Source organism: Loa loa (genome assembly GCF_000183805.2).
Source record: "Loa loa unplaced genomic scaffold supercont3.2, whole genome shotgun sequence".
Taxonomy (NCBI): Eukaryota; Metazoa; Nematoda; class Chromadorea; order Rhabditida; family Onchocercidae; genus Loa; species Loa loa.
Window position 1 is genome coordinate 535,926 of NW_018108182.1, and position 20,739 is coordinate 556,664.

At 33.5% G+C, this 20,739-nt stretch overlaps 4 protein-coding genes across 4 annotated transcripts; 3 read left to right on the forward strand and 1 right to left on the reverse strand.

Moving 5' to 3' along the window:
- Positions 1-4,428: 4,428 nt before the first annotated feature.
- Positions 4,429-6,787, forward strand: LOAG_02420 (hypothetical protein; the record flags this gene model as incomplete). Its single annotated transcript, XM_003137958.1, has 7 exons — positions 4,429-4,579; positions 4,944-5,056; positions 5,283-5,378; positions 5,721-5,891; positions 6,001-6,120; positions 6,478-6,651; positions 6,689-6,787. The coding sequence occupies 7 exons, from the start codon at positions 4,429-4,431 to the stop codon at positions 6,785-6,787; spliced, it is 924 nt and encodes a 307-aa protein (XP_003138006.1).
- A 223-nt stretch (positions 6,788-7,010) lies between these two features.
- On the forward strand, positions 7,011-7,718 carry LOAG_02421 (hypothetical protein; the record flags this gene model as incomplete). Its single annotated transcript, XM_003137959.1, has 3 exons — positions 7,011-7,018; positions 7,264-7,469; positions 7,600-7,718. 3 exons carry the CDS (start codon positions 7,011-7,013, stop codon positions 7,716-7,718), a joined length of 333 nt encoding a protein of 110 aa, XP_003138007.1.
- An 895-nt stretch (positions 7,719-8,613) lies between these two features.
- LOAG_02422 (hypothetical protein) lies at positions 8,614-15,234 on the forward strand (the record flags this gene model as incomplete). The annotated part of the gene is made up of 18 exons (XM_003137960.2): positions 8,614-8,752; positions 9,094-9,185; positions 9,358-9,516; positions 9,819-9,884; positions 10,029-10,129; positions 10,658-10,706; positions 11,026-11,133; positions 11,235-11,405; positions 11,772-12,014; positions 12,255-12,437; positions 12,863-12,998; positions 13,222-13,346; positions 13,520-13,634; positions 13,839-13,999; positions 14,135-14,323; positions 14,495-14,581; positions 14,794-14,940; positions 15,166-15,234. The coding sequence occupies exons 1-18, from the start codon at positions 8,620-8,622 to the stop codon at positions 15,232-15,234; spliced, it is 2,334 nt and encodes a 777-aa protein (XP_003138008.1). The 5' UTR covers positions 8,614-8,619.
- A 229-nt stretch (positions 15,235-15,463) lies between these two features.
- On the reverse strand, positions 15,464-20,659 carry LOAG_02423 (hypothetical protein; the record flags this gene model as incomplete). The annotated part of the gene is made up of 15 exons (XM_003137961.2): positions 15,464-15,662; positions 15,871-16,012; positions 16,225-16,340; positions 16,677-16,760; positions 16,908-17,075; positions 17,223-17,318; positions 17,454-17,597; positions 17,722-17,799; positions 18,130-18,276; positions 18,656-18,742; positions 18,851-18,942; positions 19,436-19,559; positions 19,738-20,038; positions 20,290-20,409; positions 20,517-20,659. 15 exons carry the CDS (start codon positions 20,657-20,659, stop codon positions 15,582-15,584), a joined length of 1,923 nt encoding a protein of 640 aa, XP_003138009.2. The 3' UTR covers positions 15,464-15,581.
- Between the last annotated feature and the right edge of the window lie 80 nt (positions 20,660-20,739).

The window sequence follows — 20,739 nt, forward strand, 5'->3', positions numbered from 1 at the left end:
AGGGTCTTCGTTATTGTTTCTGTCTAACCCTTTCGATTTGAATATTCTTAATTTCATCTGGTCCAGATTGACTGATTGTTGACAATGCAGTAGTTTCTTCTTGGACTTTTCGTTGCAAACGTTTGAGTTTGAACTTGGCGAATTATTGTTCGCCGTTGGTGCTTGAAGCTTGGCTTCTAGTTACTTGGTCATTTCGTTTTACTAATCTTCCAAGAAACTGTCTAAGTTTTGTAACTGAGCAGTTCTCGTTGTCATCCTTTTGTTGATATATTTTATCCAGTATCTATCCTGGTAATTTGCTTTCAATGACGGTCTCAATACTCGGATGTTCGAGATTTTCGCCGATAGCTTGTAGTTGTCGAAGAATTCTTTCGATTGACTCGACTATTGATTTCCATTAGCGATTGTATCTTTTGATCGCGTGTAGTTCGTTGTAAAGAGACTTCTTAATAGTAAAAGTCTCTCCAAATTTTTCCACCAAGACCTTTCTTATAACTTGAAATTTTCTGCGATAATATCATAACCTATTACGCTTTTTAACGCTTCTCCCCTTAAGCAAGAGGATAGACAATTTAATTTTTGTATATCTGGAATTGTTTGAGAATGTACAGCAGCTTCAAAACTGCTCCAAAATTCTCTCCATGTTTTGGGGTCTCCGCTGAATACTGGCAGTGGTAATTGCGGTAAATTTATTGTCGATAAAGAAGCGGTTTTGGTTACATTTTGCTGAATCAATTCTTTGGTAATTTTTTCGTTTGTTCAATTATTAATTCAAAATCCTTTTTATACATATCTAATATAACAACAGTTTCTTTAGTTATTAAATTTAAAATATCCTTTTCGTCGTCGACCATTTGGGCGTACTTTTCTTCGTCTTTTTTTTGTGAAATGAGTATCGTACTGATATGATTCAACCATTTTGTATATTCCAAATAACCAATGTGTATTTCAAGACGTCATAGTTTTTCTTCGATTATTCTTCTTTTGAGTTCATATTGTTGACGCAATTCTTCCAACGGCAGTAGCTGATTTGGTGGCGACAAATCCAGGTTTCGTACCTCATTCAAAAGTTTAATTAGCTTGTTATTGCGGGTTGCGCGCTTTTCGTTAAGCTTGTCGTCATAGTGTTCTCAGCTGGTGGCGCCAAAATATCGAGAAAGTTCCATTTGTATGTGCTGAATAGCAAGGGAAAGATTTATTCAGTAGTAGAAGTATAGTAGCTATTATAATACAATAGTATTTAATAATGAAAATAGAGACGGAAATAGGGAGGTACAGTCAGTTTAAACGTAAAGTCAATCCTCGAGTTGAGCGAGACGAAGCAAGCGTTGATTTGATCCTCGACCAAGAAGATTTATTTTTGAATGCCAAGAATGCGCTTATTGGGACTTTTATATTGCCCATAAGTGGGTTGGGCTTACGATAAGAGAATAACTCCATTTAAGGTCTTTACAAAGCCGACAATATTTTCACAGCTGCAAGAGAAATTTGCATAAAAGATTAGATTTCTTGACACGAAGAGGAATTCTATAAAAATTCATCTTGCCAGATAGATACGCAGCTTTCTCACAGTTTGTATGCAAATTAGCGGATGTGTGCAATTTCGATATCAAAGGAAAAGACATTTTCACACAATTGACCTTAGATAACAGATTCATCACTTTAGGTATAGAAAACGTTGTATATATTTTTTGTATAATGTGATGTCTTTTATAACAAATATTTTTTACAACAAATTCTTTAGCCGTTTGGACGTATTACTATTTCCTTCGGTTTTTTTCCGGTACCCTTCTTGCCAGAAAATATTGTTTTGTTCCATAATGATTTTAAAAACTTAGAAACTTCAAATACCAATTTGGGATAACCACGTCGAGCAGTAAATTTTTCTAAAATATGCAGAAAGCTTTCAGCTGATAAATTTTCGATCATTTCTAAATGTACCGCTTTCGTTGTGAAGCATGTAAATAAAGCTATCCATCTCCTAGTAACGTCACTGTCGGTTTGACAGATATGAGATCCAGATAGTCCAATCCACCTGTGTAAAGATTTTAGAATGCTTAACTGAGTTTCCGGGAGATTAAGCATAATCAATAATTTGAATGGTTTATCTCTCCAGCGTTTACAGACCGTACACTGATTTAAAATTCGTTTGACTTCAGTTCTTTTTTTGCTATCCAAAATTTGCTTTTCATTGTTGAGAGCTTCCGAGCAATTCCGGCATGGTATAAATCTTCATGTTGCTGCTTGATCAGAAGCTATATTACTGAAATATGAATTATGTCTTGGTAAATAAATAGGATATTTATTATCCTCATTCAATTCTGAAATTCCCAATAATTTCCCTTTTTCACTGTAATAAAGATTCCATTTGTTTATTTCTTCTTCTGTTATTCCTTCTGATTGTGTTTGTCTAATTAAACCCATTCAACCGCTTTACAATCACCAGTTGTAATTTGATCCCTTTCACTGGATAATGATTGTAACCATAATAATTTTCCTTTTATTATTAGTTTTATAAAGTTGAGAGTCCGTGCTGTCCTTTGTAGTAATTTTAACCACCGGTTAAAGTGGCTTTCTTTTACAAGTTCGAAATTTTCTTGAATAGGGACTTTCACGACAGTGTTTTCTTCCTTTTCTTCATTTTGATGTATTTTTATATAATGAAAGTGCTTCATGCTTCACGACAGACGGCAGTTTTTTTAAAGGGATATATCGTGAGAAAAGAAGAGATGAAATTTCGGATTCGAAAATCCAGTTTTAGAAATTTATTTAGCGAGTTCATTAATCAAGTTCTCAGAATTTCGAAATATATAACTTTGAATTTTTGTATGCGATGTCTTTATTATAAAATTCCAAATATTTTTCTGTAATTGTTTGGCGTAATAATTAGCACATTGTAATCCTATTTCCTCCGTAAATTTCATTTGTGATACATCCTACAAAGTAATATTATCTTTTTCTATGTTTCCGCCCATTAGTTATTTATTAATATGTTTAGAGCAGGGTGGTCACTTAAAATTAAGATTATTACTCGAGATGAATTAATTACTTCTCTTAATTGCGCCAGACTCATTTTTCCTGTTCATATTTGTATGTCTTTTTTCATAGGAATTTTTGACAACAGCTTTTCTAGAGGCATTTGTCTCCAAGAAGGAAGAGAAATTTGTGATTTATTTTTTAATTCTTTGTAACTATTTGCATATATTTTCATCTTCAGATATTTTTTGCGCTGTTTAATTTCTGCACTTTTTTAAAATTAAGATTATTACTCGAAGTAAATTAACTTATTTCATTACTTGCTGGATAAAGTTTCTTGGAAATATAGTCCTTCCACTTCGGATGCTATGAAAATATTGGTGAGATATGAGGCCGATGGGTATATATGCAGTCAAAGATTGATGATTTTTGGGAGCTGATGTAATATATCTATCTTCTGAGACCATTCTTTGGCGACAATTTCTGGTATCGGTTGCCAGACGTGAAATTCGACATTGCGTACTTGTTATGTTTCTGCTGTAATCGATCATCGACGGTTTCATGGCTCATCCATATTATGCCATTGAAATTAGTACCTATCGAATCGGTAACTGTTGAACGAATGGCTAAAAACATAACGATTATTGATTTTTAGACTTTTATTTCCAAGTTCTCAAATGATAATCAAGTGAAATTACGATGTCTCATTCAAATTTTGCAACGATTAAAATTAACAATTGATAATGAAATAAAAGTTGTGGTCTGTTGCGGAATCTTCATTTGCAGTTTATAGTCCTTTACTGGTCAGTTGTCCCTGTATTCTTCTCCTGAAATTTTACCATAGGAAAGTTATGTACCTGAATTTTCTTCCTGTTAAAATGGTGCTGTACTTCATTTTCCTTGAATGATATACCAAAGGATGTCACGGATGTAACTGTTTGCAGATACTTTAGACTAATTTAATGTAGATATGAAACACCGTATTTCTTTCGACCTTCAATTTCTGTAAAAAGCATTAAATGACAAAACCAAAACAAGTGGCCTACGCAGTGTTATTCACATGTATGATGTGAATTTTAAAAATTAATTAATCTCAAAACAAAATTTTAAAAAAAGAATTTTTTGCAGAAACGATATATCAATGTTGGATGCAGGGGTTTGTTTCTATTCTTAGAATCTCAATATTAAAAAAAGAAAATCTCCCAATTACTTTTTGCACAGAAATGGAAAGTTTCGAGAAAAAAACTTAAGCTTGACTATTTACAGCACAAGAAAAATAGAGAAAATACCGGTGGTTCGAATGTTTGGAAGGAAATTGGCACTGACGATACAAACGTACGACTTCGTTTTCGAAGCATTCTTTAAATTTGAAGTTTTTTTTTGCAAACATCACTTTTTCTGATGGTGATTATTTCTTCCAATCATTTTTAAATGCAGGTAAAATGTAAGCATATGTGGCCAACACCGGCGGACATGGCGTTATTAAAGGGTAAACCGCGTTCGGAATGGGTGCAGCCGGAGCCTATGTCAGTTCAGGAAATAGATTTCTACTTGGGCCGAGTTCCAGAATGGTACATCGAGCAAAAATTCCTCAAAAAACCTGGTATTTGTTTCCAAAACAATTCCGGAATTCAAATGCCTCCATTAATTTTTATTAAATTATGCAAATTGAATGACTTCTTCAAATTGCATAAATTTTTTTTTTTTAAATTATAAAGCACTCAGCAACAAATATTGGATGAGAATTGTCTTCAGCAATTAATGGTATTAATTAAATCAACCAACAATATCAATTAAACTAATTCCTACTCTCGACATGTCGAACTGCTTCCTAAACTCAGAATTTCTCGACAAACTGTTTGATTTGATGTCACAAAAGCCGACAGCTATTGATTGTTTAACTCACTAATTTTTGCATTATTACGCAAATATATTAGCTGAATCAAAAAGGGAAAAAGTGCTTTCAGGAGATTATCTTCTGGCCCGTGGTCACGACAACAAATTACGTTTATCGGTAAAATCAAATGAACCTGGTAATCCTGCAGTACATTTTCCCATCGAATTTTGTCAAACAAAGCAGGTCAGTAATTCCGTAATAATTTCCCAGACTCATCAAACTAGAAATATGTGCTAAAATTCGAATTTTAATTGAAATTCTAGTTTGCATATGACAGCATTGCACAAAATAATACGTATTAGATTGAAGTAATGAGATACAGAAGAAGTGGAATATTGTGGTCCCGTTTTTGCAAATATTGGTTTAGGTACGCCTCCTATTGCTTTACTTTTCTCAAAATTTTTTGCAGATACGAGGTGATAGGAATTATTATTATCGAATTGAAAAAACCGTTTTGCAGAATCGATCAGTTTTAGGATTAATTCATTCGTATCAAAAGAGTAATGTAAGTGATAATTTATGATTTATCCATATCGATCCTTCGTTATTTTCACTTCATATAATTATTTTTTGTTAAGATGTAAAATCTGTAAAATTTGAGACTAACATAAAATATATATATATATAAAACTAACATATAGATCGACATATACATATATATTTTCAAATTTTACATTATAAGTTAAAAAAATCTTACAAGTTACAATCTGATAAATTTAAAGTCTTTCCGGATAATCCAATAAACTTAGTATCTGTTGATTTTTGAATTGTACACCCACATGACATAACAGGGTATCTTTAATCAGTCAAATCTCAAGTAGGCTGATTAATCAAGTTCCCTGTTTAGGTTAACAGTTTGAAGATAAATACAAAGCGTGATGTAAGTCTAATAGATCCAGTATTACCATGTCAAGGATGCCGTTATCTCAAAACCGAATACTCATTTCTAAATATGCAAATTAAAGACAAATCGGAGATCAATATTGGTGAATTGGTATGCAAAGGTGAAAGATCAACAGTAAGCTTTCTTCATCCTTTAAGCCATTTATTCCTCTATTCATGAAAGCCGATGTTTTGCGTATCTGTGTTACTCAATTAATGACGAAGTTCGGTCGGTTGAGTTTCAGATTTATAAAGCAACTCGTTATTTAACCAAAAAAGGTTTAATTAAAACGATGACGGAACGGCCGATCATTCTGAAGGAAATGGATGACTGTACTGCCGCGGTACTCGACGATATATTCAGGGTAACATCGTCAATTTGTGCAACAAGCTACTTGAACTTTTTTGTAAAAAGACGTGTATTGCCACCTCCTGAGGATTAACATGAGCCAAATCTCTGTCATTTTATTTGAATTTTCGACGTGTTGACTTCGTGGAGAATTCTTGCATGACTTTTCAAATATCTGCAAGAAGTTTGTTCAAATTGATTACGTAAACATGAATAATACCGTAACAGTTCCATTATCTTACCCGCCCAACAAAATCCGGCGAAAGGCATGGTCAAGTGTGAGTTTTCTTACTGCTAACTCTCAAACCACCCTACTATATGTATTGATGAAGTAACAATTCAGTCAATTAAACAAAGTGTTCTGCTTTTTCAGGAGTTGCACATAGTAAGTACAATTCGACATCAAATTGGATCTGAATCGGTTGTAAGTGTTGAAGCAATTATGGTCTTTGGTCGACCTTATTCCATCGCTTATGCACTGTGCAAGAAAGGCTCATTACTACAGTACCTTGAAAAGAATACCGTCGATATGGATACACGAATAAAAGTTCATTTTCAATGTTTCCTTTTTAAAGCATCTACAGGAGCAATACAATTCTTGGAATATTTGCAAATTTTTGAAATTCGTCTACGAAAATGATATTCAGTACAAAGAGGCCTTATTCGGTAGAAATATCAATTAGGATTAAGGCCTAAAGCATCCTAAGCATTTTTATTCGAAATTCTTCAAATTCTAACCTTTTTTGTACGAAGCAGATACTGCAAAACATAGCATATACTCTGTATCATTGTCAAAAGATTTCCGTCATTCATGGGAATTTGAGAGCTAAAAATATATTTGTTGATATAAATGATCATAAAACAGCCAAACCGATTTACTACATTGGAGGATTTCATCATGCGGTTATGGCCAAGTAAATTCTTTCGTTTTTGTTTTCTTGTGAGAACGAAGTAAACTTCCAAAAATTATTCTAAACATTGAAAAATCTTTGAAAAAAGAAAAAAATTTCTGAAATGATATGTTGCGCTGACGAATTAATTGCTTTATAAAACGGATTCATATGTTTTGAACATTATTTCTTACACAAAGCATTTATATGAGCTTATTTCAATGACTGAAGAGAGGATTTAAATTACCTAATTGGTCAAGTCAATTCAGATCAAAAGAAATAAATCCGAATGAATTACCAAATAAACGTTGGCTTGCACCAGAAGTTCTTACAACGAAACGGTTGACATTTGAATCAGATGTATTTGCATTTGCATTTTTGATGTATGAAGTTCTGACGATGAATGTGCCATATGAGACAATCGGGGATGAAAATGTGCTCGATTATATCGCCAAAAATCCATATGTTCGTCCAAGTGAGCTCATTTCTCATAAATTTTACGATTTAAATTCGTATTATTTTATTCAACTTCATTGTTTCTGTCTCAAAGAAAAAAAAAACCAAAATCATCGCGCAGGAGTTATTCCTCTCCTTTACATTTTCAGCAGTACCATCGACAGTTCCACATTGGCTAAGAGAATTAGTGAATGAGTGCTGGAGAGCATGTCCGACCAAAAGACCTAAAATGTCATACGTATGGCAAGAATTTAAGAACAACAAATAACAAATCATTCGAATTAATTTTCATTGTTGTTCCTCATTATAAAACATGTCTGCTACTACCAAAAAAATGACCATCCATATTTATAATTAACAATGATATTGGTTTCCCGGTGGAAATCGACTCAAGAAGAAGGCAAAAGTCACGAATCATTCCTCACTCTATTCTTAGAACATCACCGTCTATAGCTAACTCAAATTTTAACCGTGCATTCTGACGATTGTATTGCCACATAAAAAGTAAAGTATAATCTAATCTAAGGTCATTACATCTTATTAGTGTTTGTTTGTTTCTTCCTGGCCATTCCATTTCACTTCCATTAAAATCCCAAGTAATCACTCAACGTACAAAAAGGGAAGGAAGAGGGAATCCATTTCAAATTCCGTTTCGAATCCCGAGTAAAATCTCAGAGAGACGTGAACTATTTCACTTCCCTTTCAAATTACGAGTGAAATTAGAGAGAATCATGGGAGTGTAAGGCATTCTGAATGCGTCGTCGTTCACGTATGGAAGAAGAGTTGCATATTGGGTGGCATGGAACTATTGTACTTTGCTTGATGTGTGAATATGCCATCAATAATTAGTATTATTACTGTTCTCATAGGTAGATTATTGGTTATTTGATAGTGTGATTCTGATTATATTTTTCTTCCTAAACCTAATTTTATCGGAGTACACTCCGATAAAATTCGTGCGCCATGTTGCAAGTTACTACATAAGTTACTTGCACGTTTTTTTACGGTGTGACGAAATGCTTCACGTAAGTAATAAGCATACTAGTCATGTAGGTATGGCATCACGTTTGATGCCCATATTATACCGCAAATGTGTGATGTAATGTGCGTGAAAGGTATTTCGTATACTCCATTTGTTTATTTTACCATGTTTGTTTCTTTTTTTCCAGATGAATAATTCACAATTTGATGGAAATATATCCATAAGTACAGTGGGAAGTTCGCGTTCCACGCAAGAAATTGATGGTACACTGAGCACAACACAGTATTACTTCCTGCATGACGATTTCTTTCTGGTGAAAGGTCTCCAAAATTCGAATTTGTTTGCAAAACTTTCATTGGACGTATCAATAATTGAAGAATAAAGCAAATGTTTTCATTTTTGTTCAGGAGAAAATTTATTAGTCACAAGAAAAAAATACTATGGAAAAGCTAGCGCTATAATACTGGCAATTTATTGTTATGCTTATTAGATTAGTAAGCTGTTTGCTGTATTATAGTACTCCCTTCTCTTCATCCAAAAAATTTCCGTATCTGGTCAGAGAAAATTGTGTTCATTGGGAGCTCTGGGATGTGATAGATCTTTTTTAATTATCACTTCTCACATATCTTTTGATTTTCAACGTTTCAACGTTTATTTTCAGTTACCCAAGCACTTTTCGAAGATTTCCAAGCGAAATGCATAGATTCAGAGAATGTTAACGAGTCTTCCGATTTAGTTGCTTTGTTTTATGAAGTATGCAGTTTTAATTTTAATTTATTTTAAAATGGTTATGGAGTAGTTGATAATTTTCTTACGACTTTGTCATTAATGTTTATTTTACTACTATTATTCTTATTTGAATAAACGGATTTTTTTGCAAATTATTGTGCTGCTTTAAGCTGACGCTTACTTAGTATGGTTTCAGATATGTGGTGATGGGATAGCAGCTTTTCAAAAAGTATCAATGAGACCGGAGAAAACGGCGACTTTAACATCTGTTTTGCAGCAGCTCTTAAACGAGCAGCAAACCTATCTTTTGTTGTTAAATCTTGCCAAGATGAATCGGATGTTATATGATCTAAAGGTTAAGTCTAAAATTTCTGTTTTTGACTGTAAATTTTACGTGACGAGTTTGCATTTATTCATATAATAACGAATAAAAGAAGCTAAGCACTTGCTAGTTTTAAAAAGATCTTAAACAACTACCTACTTGTGTTTTAGAACAGATTTCTTCGAGCTCGTGCAATTTATAATCTTTTTACTAATTTTTTTAGCTGTTGCCAGTTTTTTTAATCTTTGATTACAAGGTAGTTTCATGCTGAATTCACGGGCAGATTATTCAACTATCCAATTCGGTGTTTTTTTTATTTTTGCAGTTTCTTGCAGAATTTGGAGAAGCGATCTATTCTTGCTGATCTATTAGTCACTGATGTAGAATTCAGAAAGCTACTGGTGATTTTTTGAAAGATTCTTTGAAAAAAAATGGCATTTAAGCTCAGGGATAATTGTATTTGGAAAGTATGAGAAAAAGAAGCAGCAGTTACCTAAATTATTTATACCTTTTGGTATCGATCATTACCTGCAAACTTTTCTAAGGTACTTTTGGAATGGTGTGAAGAGAATGCCTACAATGAACCTGAGGCAAATGCTGAATTGTCGAATGAATATGCATATCTCGAGAAGAATTGCATGCTACGGTGAAGTTTTGTTCATTTATTGTAATATTATTGTGCAATGAATTGTTAACCTATATTTACATAAATTGAACAATATATAAGCAGCGTGGTAGTGTCGAAGATTGTTTGCTCAGTAACTGACTGAATAGACCTTACCAATTAAAGTTGAAAATCCAGACCAATATGGCATCTTTTGCTAGGTTTTTAAATAGCAAATAATACTTTTCATAGCAAAATAATTTAAATAGCAAACAATAAATAATAGTTTTCACACTAAACAAAACCAACAATGCCCGTGTAACATTCATGCTTAGCTTCTAGCTCTTCATTTTTCTATCTTTTCTCTCTATACACAATTTTAATTATAGAAATATTGTAAAATACAAAAATTGACCGTACGGTAGTACGCCCACATCCATGAAGTAGTTTCATCTCATACACATTAGTAAAGAATTCCTTTTTTATTCATTCCTGTATCGTTTTAATTAAAAATCATTATTTACATTATTAGAGTAGGAAAAAAAAATCATTTTAAAATTATAATTTTAGAGCAGAAACATTACATGCTCGAATTCGTGGTGAAAACCTTTGTGATCTGGTAAATTTTATCCACTTTTGTACTTTATAAGAGTCGACTATCATTTTCCAAAGAATACTGTAATTGATGCGTTTGACCCCATTCCACTTTTGATTGCTGTGATATAAGATACTAAAGGATACTTCAGACTTTTTCCCTACGATGCAGGTAGTAATCATTGCCATCTACCATCCAGTTAACATCTTATTGAATTCTTTTATTGGAGAAATAACATCTGTTATATTCAGTTTTATAGGATCTGCTTATTTTCAAGCAGAAATGAATTCATGGTATCAATTTAGAATCAGTCACTAACGGCTAACTGTTGTCTCAAGTTCAGGATTTAGACGGCGCGCTCCATGGACGCTTACACAATAAAGATGAAGAATTAGAAAGCAGAGTATTCAGCGTAATTTACACAATGGTGCGATGTGGTCGAATTGATGAGGTGCTTCTTTTATAAGCATTTACATTTCCGATCTCTTCACAAATTGATAAATGAATGAGTTATGAATCAGTTCATTCGGTCATTGATTTTCAATAATTTAGGCATCTTCATTGTTGGAAAAAGCTGGTCTTTTTTCTTTAGTACCTTTGCTACAACTAAGGAAAATGTCGCGCAATGCTGCTTTAACACCATTTTCTACAGATGAAGCATCTTATTATTTGGCCCGATCTCGTGCCTTCGTTAAGCGGACTATTGATAAGATCGTTTCTAAAGTGAGTTATACTTAAAATCAAATTTTCTATTAAAGTCGATTTATTAGAAATTAAATTGAAAAGATTAATTATAAAACGGAACCTGTTTAAATCGGCTAAGTTTTCAGCAGCTAAGGGCTTACTTGTAATTCAAGTTAATTAGTTCTGTAGCAGCCATCATTCATGTAAATAGAATATATTGGAAATGAAAATTTCTTCTTTGTACCAACTACGATTCTTTCCTGTTTTCTGCTCATTCTTTGTGATATGATTTGTGACACTTTATATTTATTTGCTATTTTATTTGTAATAATTCAAGCTTTCGTTCACATCCTTGATTATTTTACATTAAAAATTCGATATTTTTGTTATGTACTGACGCTTTAGGGCACATCGTTGTCGCAGGTAGAAGCCTGTCTGTGGTCAGTAGTAGCTGGACGTCTCGAACCTGCATTATCTTTATCGCCTCGTACTGAAGATCGTCTTTGGTGTTATCTTAATGCAGCTGTTGAATCTCGTTTGGATGCTGCAATCACCACCGCTCATAATGGCGATTTTGATGTTGGTATTGGTCGTGAGGTTGAAAATGACGATCTTCGAATTAATTCTATCTTCGATGAAATTGCTACGGTTTGTCTTCACCAAACAAGATCCCAGCATTGTCTTTTGAGATGTTTGAACATATTTTTTAAATCCAAAGAGGCCATCCTCTTATTGTCGAAAGCAGTAATCTTGTTTTGATTTGAAATTCGATTTCAAAATAGCATAATCAGCAAGCTAATATATTTTGCTTTAAATTCAAGATGTGGAAGAGTGCGCTTATGGTAATGGTCTGCATTTTTATTTGTTTTAAACTATCCTTATTTTTAGCTTGAACGATCCCCATATTACACTATTTATCGGCACATAGTGAACGATGATTCCTTATCACTGATTGCATCCATGGATATGTGGCTGGAACAACATGAGGATGATTTAGAAAGATTTCCTCATATCATACGTTTTATGGCTCATCTTGTTTTACTTCTTCGATTCACTGGTCAACCAGTGCAGGTAAGAGTATTTTTCCTTAATCAGGCGCTTTCAAGATAGACATATATTCTATGCTGTTATGTAAACGTGACGAGAGATGTTTCGCAGTTTTGAAGCATATTCAAAAAACGCTGTTATCTGCTGATCAGTAAAAAGTCAAGTACCCGACCTATAGATAGCTTTACCACAAAATCTATAAAAGGAAAAAATCGAATACTTTGACTGATATCGTAAACCCTTTTAGGCAATTTTGATGTAGTGATCATAATACTACTTCATCTTTTTCTTCCTTAGTTTTTCTGAAAATTAAATTTTACAAAACTCGATCAAATTTTCTGAATTGGAAACATGCTTCATCACCAGTCATATGTATTTGAATAAGTTGGTTTTTGGCTGTGATTGTAAGGCAAGTACAGATACTGAAAAGATTTATCTGTCGATTTTAGGAAGAAAGTGCCAATTCAATCATGCGCAGTTATGTTCGTTTATTGATCTCATTAAAGTTATATCCGATTGTTCCGTATTATGCTAGCAAGTTACCATTGGACTTGGCTGAGGAGATGGTTGTTGAGTTCATGTGCAGTAAGTTTCTGTAGATTCACTATTCACTTTTACCACAGCTTCTATTAACATTATGACAGCACTGTTTATTTCTGTTCAATAACGACTTATATATTTTTTTTATTATTTGTATATATTGTATATATCATATATATATATATATATTGTATATATGTGTATATATTTGTATTATATTACTAATTATATTATTGTTTCGGTTATCATCTTATTCACTGTTTTTCAGAATTAGAAGATGAGAACGTACGGAAGGATGTTCTTGCTGCTGCTTGTGTTGCAAAAATGGATGGAGTTCGTCTGTGCAAACAGATCTTTGATTCTATAATTGCTCGATATCCAGTAGTTGAAGAGGTGATCAGTTTTGATTTTTTTTTCTTCCTTTGCTTTTTTTGCATTCTGTTGTTTGATTATTAATCGTTTATATAAGTTTTGAGCGAAAACCAGTTTTATTTAAATACCAGTAATAATCTTTTTTTTTTTTAATTTCAAGCTTGTTGCACTTTTTAACCTCTAGATTTCCACAGGAATCTGAAAGAGATGATGTGTTAATTAATGCATGGAATTGGTTAATATATCCGGGTAGTGATACGTATTATGATGCTCTGTTAGGCATGAATGAAATAATGCGTGAATTTTTTTGTAAGTTTTATTACATATGGAAATATGGCATTCTGATTTCACAGTATATTTTGAGGTGTAAGGAAATCTTTTTCTAACGAATAAAGCATTACGAGAGGAGATATCTTTGGGAAAGTACTAATGTTATGAATCACGAATTAAACGAAAGTACTAATGCTATGAATCACGAATTAAACCTTCTGAAAATTTGCTAAGATTTTCCAGATGTTGATAAATTGGACAAAGCAAAGAAACTTGCGCAACGGTCAAAAAAATTGGTTAACAAAATATTGGAATCATTTTCTCATGTTATCGAAACTAATGATACGGTTGAGCCGAAGCTTTTAAGAGCAACTAGTGAATATAGAGCGTATGAATGCTACTTGGTTAGTTTTAGATTTCGTTCACTGGGGTTATTATCATTTAAAAGAAACCACTATATTTCCTCAACGTCATAATTTCCTTTCTATAGTTTAGTTTTTTAGCTTTCTAATACCTTATACACGGTTACGATATTTTAGAATGCTTTGATGAAATTCAATGAATGGTTCAAGCAGTCTCAACGTTCAGTACCATCAATCCTGGAGAATTCAGCAGATGACGTGGGAACTTTAATGGATATGCAACAAAGGATAATGTTTGAAGTGATACATCAGCGGGCAAATGAACAAATGCAAAGATATGAAAATGCCTCAAAACAGAGCACCACTGTTAGCTTTGTGATCTTACTTTGTACAATGCTGCAGATAACTGCCTTAATAGTTGCAGCATTAATAAATTAGAGAGGCAGTCTTTTACTTGTGAGGCCAGTTTTTCTTTTTATCAGTGCATTCTTGAATGTTTCAAGTAACTACAAATTAGATTTAGAATATATTATTTAGGCAGCGATGGAAGCGCTCGATCTTGTGCTACGCTTTCCACATGGTTGGATGACATTTAAGGAAGTAGAGAGCGAAACATTAAATGAGGTAACAGTGATGGATGTTCGATCTTATTTATAAAATAAGTATTCATACCAAATTTATGACGTCTTGAAGGAAATCTGTAATTACTTGATGCTGGGGTCATTGGTTAGGATTTAAAACGCCATCATTGAGATTAAAAGGAATTGCAGGCACTACTTTTATAATGATTGAGAAATTCCATTCCAACTCAACATCTTGAATTTAGTATCGTTCAGGAAGAAACCAAGAAACTCGCTGAAATAAGATCTCGTTATATCACTGCAGTTGTTGTTATGCTAGTCACTCTATTTGAAAAAAGTGATGTAAATGGATCTGCACAGTTGGTGGAGTTACTAGCTGATGAGGAGTATATGTTGGCAGAAGTAAGTTTCTGTTTTTTCCGAACTTAATGTATTGTTAATGCGCACGGTTGTGAAATTTGCTTCGATGGTTTTGTTTCTGACTCGCTTTGCAGCAATAGAAAGTCCCAATGAATTTTCGGAAACTTTCACACTTAAAAAGTTATACTGCTTTTGTTCGTTTAAGGTTCCTACTAATTCATCTTTTTAAGGAACATAATGCTTTCAAATTTGACATCTCCTTTTCAGGTCATACCGAAAGAACAGCTGCGGATACTTATAAAACAGCTTTCGGTGAACACTTACAAGAGTTTTTGAAGCAAGATTTGATGTGTATTATTGCATATGTAATGCTCTTCACTGACTTGTTTATTTTCCTTTTAAATTTTTTGGAAAATAAACTGTTTTGAAAAATGACTTTGAAATCTACACTTCACTGGATACTTTATGCTGATTTATGTTATCTTACAAGAGTTTCAGTCTTATACTATTTACTGAAGATTTCTTTTACACAGAATTTAGTCTTGTAATAAAATGTTTGTAGTAGCTGAGATATGAAACAAACAATAAAAATCTAAGGAATCAGCACTCGTAATTACTCATTTAGTGGCAGTTAAAGCAGTGTTGCAGTCGATTTAATAAAAATTCGAATTCGATTAAATGAACTAAGGCATTCTTCTTTCATTGATTTGAATTCGTTTGCTGGTCTGCTGGACAGTTGCCGATGATTCAGGAGTGGGAGGTGGCTGAAATATTGTTTTAATTAGCGGAATTTTTTTCATAATAGCCTTAAAACTGTCCGACCGAAATTTGTGGAAATTTGCTTCGGAGAACAAGTAAAGAATGACCGGTCTTTATCGTAGAGGCCAAACTGCATCAAAAATTAGTGCGAGACATTAAAAATAAAAAAAAAGATTATTCCTAATGTTCAGTATATACCGAATGTTAGATTACCTGATCGTGGAAGGGTTTGTCGGGCCACGGTGTCGGCAGTTTAGATGGACGCGCCGCGACGCTGGATGATGCTGGTTTCTTGTCCTTTACAGAATCAGAAAGCTCTAACACACGTCTCGCTAATTTTTCGTACTCTTCCGACCTTAAGTTAATGTAATTTTCAGATTTACATTGCAAATGACATGATGCCATATGGTCAAGGTAACACTTGAATTGTGTAGCTAATAGTTCATTTTCAAGCAGGTCATGATTAGGATCGCACTACTGTACGTACACATTCTGAATTGAACGATGGAACATTTCTTTGTGTGATTTATTCTGAATTTAGCGAGATGGCGAGCTAGGGGAACTTACTTCTCTTGTCGCATTGCGGTCTGTTTTTCGAGTTCTTGAAATGTCTCTTTGTACTTCCTTTCAATACTTTCATAATGTTCTCTACATTTTCGCATTTCATTTTCCTGATTTTTTATCTGCAATTTATAGTGTAGAAAAGGAAGATGGATTGGAAACTTTGAATTATTTAATTCAGATTTGGTTTGACACTAAGCTTTGTTGAATGGGTAGGGATTTTTTTTGCTTTTTGTACTTTCAAATTAAATTAAAGCAACTGTTTAGGATGAATTCTATATTCACTTGAGGAAAAGTGTGTAAATCACCAAGTTTACTTTTCTCAATATGTCACGATTTTGCTCTTGTAAATATCCTTTTTACTGCGATGATACTTCTTTTCCCCTTCATTCATTGGATATTTTATTTTGACTTCTTTAATTTATGATATTTCAATTTATTTTAGTAGAACAGAATACCTTCTGATGCAAATCGGAATTTATTTTTTTTAAACTTTCAGCATCGGCTGTAAGACTCGTAATGTTGTCTGTTAATGTATTCCCCTAAAAAATTTTTTTTGTTAAAATTCGGTTGTCCCGCTGAAAAGCCAGATGAAAAGCAAATGATAGATTTCAATTTTACAATCAGATAATAGATTTCGAAAAACCATAAGATCCATAAAATAAAAAAAACTGGTCGGAATAAAATACCTTTTTTAGTAATTCCTCACAACGTTCAGCAAGAATAATTTTTTCTTGTCTCAAAGATTTGTTTTCATTAGACATTGACTCAGATAATGCTTTTAAAGCATCCAGCTCCTTTTGCATTCTTCCACGAGACTCCCTTGCGCCTTCTTCAGTCTTCCGATATTGCTCCAGCTGAAGTAGTGCAACAAGATGTAGATGATTTGAATTCTCACAGTTCTTGTATTAAATCTCTAAAGCATTTAAGCATTTAACTATCAACCATCAGTATTTCCATAAAAATTAACTGGATTCACTGGATATGAATTTCAGAAAGCATACCTCTAGGATAACTCGTCGACCACGTTCCTTTTCCGTTTGTAACCTTTCTTCTGCCTTCAGTAGTTCCGTTTTCAGCAGTTTTTCTGACTCTCTCAACTATAATCATTTACTTTGGCGCAATAAAATATGGATGTAATTTCCGCAAAAAGATATTTTTGAGCTTACAAAATATCCACAAAATTTCCGACATTCAGATTCCTCATGCTCTGAAATTCTAGAAAATAAACCAACTGAAGCAATCTCTGCTGGTTTAATCTCTTTCTCTTGTGCAAGGTCAATCTGCTGATTGAGAGTTTTCACCCTCATTTCCAACCGTGTTATTTCCGCTGATAAATGTGAGTTTTCTTTTATCAAAGCACTGTTTTCTTCCAAGGCCTATAATTTGAAAATTGTCACTGACTTAAAATTCGTATTTTTATATCTTCATTTGCAAAGAATTTGTGAATTCCATCGAATACCTGACAGTTAACAGCGAAAGCAAAGCAAACCCTAAGATCACCTTTTCAGCAACGGCTTTATCCTTTTTAGCTGTTAATTGTTCTTCACGCAGCGATCGCCTCATTGAAGTAATTTCATTCTAGAAAAAAAAAAAAATTCCTCCCACCGTTCATTTATCATGCAATCTCCTGAACTGTGAACAAAGTTAAGTACTTGGATAATTTAATTCATTGAACTACTTATCGTGTGTTAATGTGTGCCAACTCAGCTATCAAACTAGTAGCATTTAGAGGTGAGCTTCTGCTTCGTCCATACAAAGAGGTATGTTAGAACACGTGAGATATTACATGATATAATTTAAAATAAATTTAAAATTATCAGTTTATTGCTGCTAATAAAGTTAAGAAAGGATGATGAAAAAAAAAAATTGGGGAATAATGCAGAAAAAAATTAGGAATAATGCACTAACAATCAGTGATGCTTCCTTATTTTCCATCTCTTCCAGCGTATTTTCTAAATGTCGAATTGTCTTCAACAGTCGATCAATCTCACTTTTCCGTTCTTCTTCAACATTAAACAGTGTCCTCTCCTCTCGATTTTTTTCATCAATCGTCATCTAAACGAAAAGCATTGAGGAAGATTAGTACCAGGATGAATGAATTGAATTCACAAGTTTCCATAGATGTTATCAGCAAATCTACTTCAGCTATTGTTTATCAATTACATCTTTCACTATAAACATTTTATTTCAATTGAACTAGTTTATCTTGCTGTTTTTCATTGGTCATTCCAAAAATTTCCACACTTCTTGAATTTAATGGGAAGTCAATAAATGAGCTTCCCATTGTACAGGAACGTATCCTTGAAATATTGAAATGTGAAGTAAGGCTTGACTGCTCACATATTAGCAAATCTTATCAAACATTAAGCAGTAGTCCAACTAATGATTTTCCCAATAAATTTACAAAATCAAGCACTTCTCATGTAACATTCACCTGTACTTCGCTTAGCTGATTGGTTGCATGTCTTAACTTATCAGCCAACTCGTCTTTTTCAATTTCCATTTTTGCCACATACGATTCCTGTCATTATATAGATCTTTTTAGAAATGATGATAACATCTGCCAAATGATAAAACGATAACTACTACTTCTCGGTCTATACCAAAAGATATGAAGTACTAACAAAACCTTATCAGCCAACGCAGGCGTAAGGTAATCAAGTCTTCTTTGTAGTTCCACGACTTCTTCCATAAGTGCACGTTTGTCTCTTGCAAAATTTTCTTAAATACATTTGATGACTTTAGCACTAATTTTCGAATTCAGTTTTAATCATCAAACACATTTCGTAAAACTTTGTTGAAATAATAAAGTCTAGACGGAAGCCTAGCTAAGTGATTTTTAAAAAGGAGCCATCTTTTTAAAGTACGTAAAATTTTCAAGCTCAGTCCGTAATCAATTTCAATCAATACCCAAACTTGGTGTTTAAGAATTTAATAAGGAATTCTTGAAGCGGTAGTTATGTTACTAAGATGGTTGCTTCCGAAATAGACGATGAGGTCATAAGGCAGATAAGAACCGGATACTGTTGAAAAGGACATTCTATTGAAAACTTCAAGCAATTCCTACTAAAACTGTTCACTATCAGCTATCGGAAATGGATAGCATTTAGCTATGTCTTTATCGCTGATATGATAAAGCTTATCAATATCCGGCATGTAATAGGGGAATGGTTACTGTACTTATTGGACAGATGTAAAACGATCAGGTGCCAACCTTCACTCTTTTGCAATTTCATTTTCAACTCCTCGATGTAATCTGATAATTGGGTATTTTCGTAAGCAATCCTCTCAACTTCAGTCGTTTTTTGTTTCAAGCGTTCCTCGAGTTTTCGTTCCCTCTAAAAGAGTTCGGTTATCAACTTTGAAGCTATCCGTAAAAGACGGTGAAATCAAACGCCGAGAATGACTTTCACTACTGAATTGTATGTATTAACTGTGGAAAACACGGAAACAAGTATTGGATAACAGTTTTTGTTTCGTTTTTCTAATTACAAATGTTAATACACAATAAATGACCTGATATGATTCTTCCAATTTATGCAATAATTCAGCTTGGTCGGCTGTACATAACGATGGTTTTACATCGTAGCTATTTGAAGGAGTAGATGTTTCTGTCACCTCAGGTTCCGCATACGAAACTCTTTTTCTTGCTCTCCATGGCTTCTCTTTATCATCTTCCAAAATACTAGCTCTAGGTAATTCTCGTTCTCGTGGTACGACTAAATTTGTGGTCAAACTTGAAGGCGGTGAAGTATCACTGTGATACGAATCATCATTCTCATCGTTTTTTCGAGATGCCTTCCCACCACTGTGCTTTCTGCAAGATATCAATCACGCAGCGATTATTCAGGAATTGCTGAAATTCATGCTTTTTTCCGAATGACAGATAATCTTCGTCAGTGAATACAGTTGCAACAACAATTTTTCAGCGATGCGGATGAAGAAATCAGAACAACATTTGAATAATTAGTCATGAATAAAACAGGAAAAAGAAAAAACACACTAGACTTCTCAACAGTTCGGGATTGAGTTAAAATGCACTTATAAAGAAAATGAATTCAAACCTACAAGTAGTTATTTTCAAGTTCCAGAAGATAAATTTGCTGTTGCAGTTGTCTCGTGTACTGTTCTTGTAGATGGATTGCTGACTGCTCAAGATCACTTTGTCGACATGAACATGTTCTCGTCCTGAATGTTTAATAGAGGTTGCAAATTTAACATTGATGGAAAAACTTTTTTCAAGATGTAATTGAAGCCCAGTTATTTGCTTTAATTCAGTAGGTTTAAAGACTTACTCTTTTGGAGTAGTCTTGATTGATGGGACTGAGGAAGTGATCATATTGCGTATATTTCCAATGCTGCCACTTTTTCGAAGTGTTGTCCTTGTGGTAGTTGTGGACGTGGACGTTGTCCGGCGTGTGGCTGGTCTTTGTGGCATCACTGCTGCAGATGATAGAACATTTTGCAACCTATGGCATGAGGTATTATCGAAACTCACATAGCCTGTACCTAGAACTT